The sequence below is a fragment of the Ananas comosus genome, unplaced genomic scaffold, assembly GCF_001540865.1.
Source record: "Ananas comosus cultivar F153 unplaced genomic scaffold, ASM154086v1, whole genome shotgun sequence".
Lineage (NCBI taxonomy): Eukaryota > Viridiplantae > Streptophyta > Magnoliopsida > Poales > Bromeliaceae > Ananas > Ananas comosus.
The window spans coordinates 42,124-49,256 of record NW_017893365.1 but is presented as its reverse complement, the minus strand read 5'-3'; the positions used below and the strand labels follow the sequence as shown (position 1 = coordinate 49,256).

The window sequence follows — 7,133 nt, the reverse complement described above, 5'->3', positions numbered from 1 at the left end:
ACAACTATGATCAACTATCAAAATAAAAGTTGCATTACAAAATAGGCTATGGTTGAGGGGTTCTTCATCCATTTTCACATGAGGAAACCTTCAACCATGTGGGGGCTCCAATTAATTAACTTTTGGTCCAGCTTGCAAATAAAAGATAATGAAGAAGAAAAAGCAATAATTAACTGCACCACAGTGATACCGTCACGTCTATAAATAGCACTTGCAGCAACTCAGAAAAAGCGACCAACCAAGGCAAGAAGCACTTCTCCACCTCCCTCCCTCCCTCAGCACAAGCAATCTCTTCATATATATATATATATATATATAAAATATAATATATATACACGCACACACATATAGATAGAGCTTGCTCTTCTATTTCTCGTCATCTTAGACTCTTAGTGCAGAGGTTAATCGATCAACTGCACATAGGAAGAGGAGTGAAGGATGCAGAACCTCGGGAACATCGTGGACTCGATCATCGGCGGCGTGAAGGGCACGGTGCCGGTGAAGGGCACGGTGGTGCTGATGCGCAAGAACGTCCTCGACTTCAACGACTTCGGCGCGTCCGTCATTGACAACATCAGCGAGCTCCTCGGCCAGAAGGTCTCCCTCCAGCTCGTCAGCGCCACCGTCGGCGACCCCAGTAAGTCCCGATCTGATAAAAAAAATAAGCTAAAAATAGTTATTGAAAAATACTGATCTGATGAAAGGATCAGATGAACGAACCAGTGCTAGGCAGACGAGCAGAAATGACAGTCAACAGAAGAGATGAACAACTGCTAGTCTCTAATAAAAATTTAAACTAGCAAAGAATAATGTTATTATAATATTTTCATATTTAAGAGGGGAAATTTATTTTATATAAGGCAAGAAGCCTTCTCTAGTACTATATTAAAAGATGTGAGACATTACCGTACGTCTTGCCTCGTGTTGGCGCAAGAAAAAAAATGCCACATGGTAGACAGACTTGATAAGTGTGCTTAACTGACGTGGATGAATTAAAATATAATACGTTATGCATCAAGAGCCGTCAAAATGATAAATCCCTGAGTAAGAATGGACGAGGAAGTGGGTGAAGAACCTGGGAGTGATTCCTACAATTAATAAAGGCATGATTCTAGCATTTGCAATGAAGCGAATCATCCGGTAATCCGGTAACTGCAGGCTGACAACGGTACTATAAATAACGCCAAGATGCTAGAAATGAGAGTTTTTTTTCCCTGCAAACTAGAAGACTATTCCTTTTCTAGCATTTCTCGTAGATTAGTTCTAGAACTGATCTGGAATTAGAAGACTCATTTGACTCGGTCAATGACTCGACTTGATCAATATCTGCACAAGTTCGGATCACAATCCAACACCTCCAAAAACTTATAATATTAAAAAAATAGTACTTATAATATTTTTACATTCAATACAAAAGAACGAAGTCTAAACTACTAGGTGTTGTAGTTGGAGAAATGAATTCACGACCAATGGAATCACAAAAATTGAGGACTAGTTTTAATATCATACTTTCTAAAAGAATATTAATCTGATTAAAAAAAAGAGTTACTCATACACTACTTCATTTCCGGGTGTATAATTTCCACCCATTTGCCACATCACATCACGTGATAAGTAAAAAAAATTTATTCTTTAGATAAGTGAGATGTATAATAATGGGGCAATTTCATCACTACCCCTCTCAAATATGTAAATATCATAGATACCCCTGCAAAGTTGAAAATATCATATATACCCCTTCAAATGCAAAAAATTTTCACAATTACCCTTTCTTCTAACGGCTGTTACTATAACCATGGTTAAAGTTTAGTTAAATAAAGGTTGAGTTACAAAATGACTAATTTAGCCCTAAAAAGATTAGGTGTTATTTTGATAGCAAATAATTAAGGGGCAATTTCATTAAGTACCCTTCTAAATTTTAAAAATAACATCTCTAGCACTAATTATTAGTGCGTAAAAAATAAAAAAACCCCTCACCTATAGATCATTTTGAACTAGACCCCTTTAAGTTTTATTTTTTAACATTAAGAGACCTTGAACTATTAGTTTTTCTTTATTTTGACTTTACTCAGTTAAAAGTTTTTTAATTGAGATTCCTCACATGAATTTGATAAAATTTTTAATTTTGTTGGGAAAAACACTCAATTGCTAAAATTTTTAAAAAAACACTTAGGTTGAGAGGGTATATATATAGAGAGTTTTGTTATAATACTATCGGTAGTACAGCTTGATTTACTACGATTTGTTTTCAATGATAGAACTTCCAAATTGACAATCGGCACCGTTAAACATGATATAAACCATTTAAACTATCTGAAAGTTAAATTTCACGCTTTTCCGAGTTAGGATTATGTCGAAGTGGACTATAGATGAGAGGGTTTTCATAAAATTTTACTTTATTGTTAACAATAAATTTTTAATTAAAAATTTTTTGTTTGAGCAGATCATATAAGTAATACTCTAATATCGAGAATTTTGATATCAAAATATTTTTAGCATGAGATATGTGAGTTATTTAAATAAAATTTTTAAAATTAAATCTTTAAATAGTTAATGTTGAATTCTACTATGGACAAATTGCATTATAATTTTGTATAATTTAAAAACGAAAAATCATAATGAGATTTAACTATTACACTTAATAGACTATAGATCTTTAATTGAAGTATTTTAAAAATAATGTTAAATTATTATGTGATTCAAATGTTAAAAATTGATCAGATAATTAATCTTAAATATTACATATTTAAAATGTTGCTAGGGGTAAAATTGGTATTTATAAAATATTGGATGACCACTTGACGGAAAGTGAACCTAAAGGGTATCTGTGAACATTTTTGATTTTAAGAGGGGTATTGATGATATTTTCTAGTTTAGAGGGTTATTCATGAAATTATGATTTTTCAAAGGGGTATTGATGAAATTATCCCTATAATATACATCTTTTTTTTGAGTGTATGAATATCATTGCTTATAGTAAAAAGTGGACTATGAATATATACTTTAACTATGTATAATGTCCTATCAATTTGATATATAATTAATTGATCAATTCAAGATTATGCCGATAATTAATATGAATTGATAGTTATTGTAAAATAATTTGTATCTCCAAAATTTAACCCCAAATTAAAGAAAATGATGTTCTCAATACAGCCATATATGCATGTCTGTGCGTGCGCAGATAACGGGGATCGGGGAGTGGTGGGGCAGGCGGCGTATTTGGAGAACTACATCAGCTTGCTGCCGTCGCTGGCGGCAGGGGAGTCGAAGTACAACGTGACGTTCCAGTGGGATGCGAAGACCGGAATACCCGGGGCGGTGATCGTGAAGAACCATCACACCTCCCAGTTCTACCTCAAGACGCTCACCATCGATGATTTCCCGGGCAAGGGCCGGATAGTTTTCGTCTGCAACTCCTGGGTCTACCCGGCCGACAAGTACAACTACGATCGCGTCTTCTTCGCCAATAACGTAAGTAGCCGGTTTAATATTTTTTTTTTTTTTGGTTGAGTTTTTAAATCTAATTCGTTCTAGTTACATGAAATAGTACAAATCTAGATTTAGTCAATTTGCTGATAATCAGAGAGAGAAATAAAAGTAAAAAAGAAAAAGAAACTGACTAGCAAGGCTGCTAGGGAGAGAAGAATTTATTCCTGATCTGATCATGACTCCCACGGACATTGCACTTATTAGAACCCATAGATGAATCAACAAAGAGAATTAAGTAGTCAAACAATACAGTGTATAGTGTTTGTTTTATATTATAGAGTTATTTGCGAGGTCAGGTATTCAAACCTATATATACATTGTTGAGAAATAGAATGTCCAAGCTTCGAGCACTAAACAGTATATAAATCCCAAAAGAGCCTAAGAAATGGACTTGATATATTTGTACCTTTTGTAAAGAATTCTTCTTTTTTTTTTTTCTTTTGGATTCTGCCTGTAGGTCTCCCTATTTTAAACTTCTTCAGTCTAAGTACTTCTCGAGGCTAAAAGTGCATATCTCAAATTTAATGTTACGTGTGATCTGTATCTAACTGCCTAACCCTAAGACTTCAGCAATGTTATTATGCTTACTCCTAAAAGTAAAATTGGCGTTTAAAATAAGTAGTTTTCTCGGACATGGAAAGGGTCCGCAATTCTATAAATTTCTATTGATTTTGAGTAGATTTTATTGTTGAAAAAATGCATAGAATTTTTCATTTTCTCGGAGGAATCCCATTTGTTCATCATCAGACCATTACACTAGGAAGTAGAAGTTACGTGTCTCATGATGCTGCTAGAATGATAAGTTCCTATTTTGGGGATCTGATTCTTGGTGTATTAAATACTAATTGCTCTGACTATGTGTTCATTCCTGCTTGGAACGACTATAAACAATGCAGCAGACAAAAAGATACCCGTCTGTCCCAGAAGGTGGTAGGTAGGCGTGTAATGTGGGCCGTGCCGGGCCTTCACCCGTGTCAAACTGGATCATGGGTTGGCCCGGCCCAGCCCTGTTAAAATCAGGGCCGTACCGTCACGGACCGAATTTTATGAATGCCCGGCTCAGCACGGTCCTCCGGTCTGACTAGCATAGGCCAGGCCGGGCTGGGCCGAGCCGGGCTCCAAGCCGGCCCTTTAAAATTTTATTTAAAAATAAAAAAATTAAAATAGTTTTCTTTTTATAATATGTTAGCTAAAGAAATAAAATTTATTAAAAAATATATACAGGAATAAATTTTTTAAATAATTTTAAACTTTTATATAATTTTCAAACTATTGAATAAACTTTTTTTTTTAAAATATTTAAAATAGATTTGTTTTAAAATTTTTTTCAAAAGGGCCTAAGGCCTTGTGCCCCAGGCCCTCTTTACCTCACCCCTCGAAAGTTGGGTAGCCAACCTGCCTCCCCAATTCCCAAAATCCAGCTGGTATCATCCACAACTCCCCAAGGCCAGCAGGATGTGGGCTTTCCAAGTCCAAAGGCCGGGCCGAGTTGGCCCAGCAGGCACGGCCCATGCAGGACGTGTCATGCCGGGCCGTGGGCCTAACTGTCGGCCCGACACGGCCCAGGCCTGTAATAGGCCGTGCCGTGGCTCAGTTGGAGCGGCCGAGCACGGCCCGTGGTGCTGGGTTGGGCCAACCCGGCACGGATGCTACAATACTCGTGTCGTGTTTAAGCCCGGCTCGTAGTCGTGCCGGGCAAGGTGGCCCGTGGGCTGCCAGGCCCGTTTTACATCCCTAGTGGTAGGTTTTATGCTCAATAATTACATGTATATATTCCCGCAAAATTAAAATAGGCCATTTTGCATAAAATATCTACTAGTTTTTCATTTTTTAAAAAAAAAAATTATTTTCTTCATTTTTATAAATTCAGATCAATTTTTTTTATAAACCGATCCAAATACCTCTATTTACTCTTTCTTACTCTTTTTCTCCTCCCATTTCCTCTCATCCTACTCCATCGCCTCAATGTCGCCATCATGCTCCTCACCTACCTCGCCCACGGGTGAGAGGCTGATGGTGAAGTTTGACTCGCTCGTGGTCGTGGCCGTTCTCGACCTTCTCCGACGAGGTCATCGCAATAGAGATGAGAGTGGCGCAGCTCGGAGCGCCACTAGAGATGAAGACATAGATGGCAGAGGAGGAGGACGATGGTTGCTGGTCGAGAATGCTCCTGAAGCAAGTTCGTGAGCATCACCGCAAAGGCAAGTTGGTGGCGGTAATGAGAGAGAAAAATATGATAGGTGACACGATATTGCACTATTTAAACCTATGTTGTATTATTTAGCAAAAATATTGCACTATTTGATACATTTAATAATGTATAAAATAATGCAACTTTCTTACTAAATAGTATAATTTTTTTAAATAGTGTAATATCGTGTGGCCTGCCACATTTTTCTCTCTCATTATCGTCACAACCTCGCCACCATCAGTCTCGCTCATGCCGCGAAATGTTTCGAAAGTATTTTCATCCAACAATTGCTGCCCTCCTCCTCTGCCACTTTCGTCTCCATCTCCGGTGAAACTCTGAGCAGCCATGATAATGAGCGGGTTAAGTTCATTGTCTTTCTCTCGCTCGTGAGGAATGCCACTATGTAAATGCGACGGAGGAGTTGGTGTGGAGGCAGCGGAGGTGGGATGAGCGCTTGACACTGCCGTTGGTGGCGGAGACATGCGCCCGCGAAAATGGGTGGAGGAGGGAGAATGGGTATTTAAGACACAAGGGTATTTTAGTTAGTTTTTAAAAATTCGATGCGAATATGCAAAAAAAAAAAAAAAATGGCAACTTTTGCAAAATGCAAAACGNTATTATTATTGTTTTAGACGCCTTATATGTTGAAGACATATGGCGGGTCTGGGCACGCGCCGGGCGGGCTTCCGCTGGGTCCCGGGGCGTGACAGTGTGAGAGAGAGAAAGAGATGAGAGAATGAGCATGAGAGGGAGAGAGGGTAATTTCCCATATACACCCCTCATATGATGGCCATTTTGCGTTTAAACCCCTCCACTTTTCTATCCTTACACTGTCCTCACTGGGCAGAATTCGCGCAGAGAGACCGGTCTCCCCGACTTGGGACCGGTCCCCGAGAGCCTCCCTCGGGCGCACGCGTTCGGGAACCGATCTCTCCCTGAGAGACCGGTCCTTGGGAGACCGGTTTCTCTCGGAGAGACCGGTTCCCGAGAGCTGAATTTTCGGGACTTAGCCAAATTTCGGCATTTCTCGCTGGGACCACGTTCGGGGACCAGTCCCTCCCTGCTAGGGATCGATTGCATCAAGCAACCCCGCTACACCCAGCCGATGGAACCGGTCTCTCACCTCCAGAGACCAGTCCCCGAGAGTAACATCAGCCCAATGATGCAGTTTGCACCATTTGCTCTCGTGGACTCAACTCCAAGGCACTCTTTGTGCTTTGGACATCTCTAACTTCTCCAAAGGGTATTCTCTCGACAAATAGTCGATCCTGGACGAAGTACAACTCTCGGATTTCGAGAATTCACTTCCTTAGATCCGGAAGCAACTCGGTATATCGAGATTGCTGCGCATAACCGACCCCAAAGGGTGAGTTAGCATTCCATCGCTAGTAGGAGGAACAAAGAATATTGTTGAGTTTATTTGGCCTCCGGAAGCAACTCGGTATATCGA

General features: G+C 39.3%; 1 protein-coding gene across 1 annotated transcript; it reads left to right on the top strand.

Annotated features, from left to right (window-relative positions):
• Window positions 1-218: 218 nt before the first annotated feature.
• LOC109705786 (putative linoleate 9S-lipoxygenase 3) lies at window positions 219-3,474 on the top strand (the record flags this gene model as incomplete). The annotated part of the gene is given in 2 exon segments (XM_020226571.1): window positions 219-637; window positions 3,185-3,474. Coding segments are annotated over 2 exon segments (489 nt in total), but the record flags the coding sequence as incomplete, so codon positions are not given.
• Between the last annotated feature and the right edge of the window lie 3,659 nt (window positions 3,475-7,133).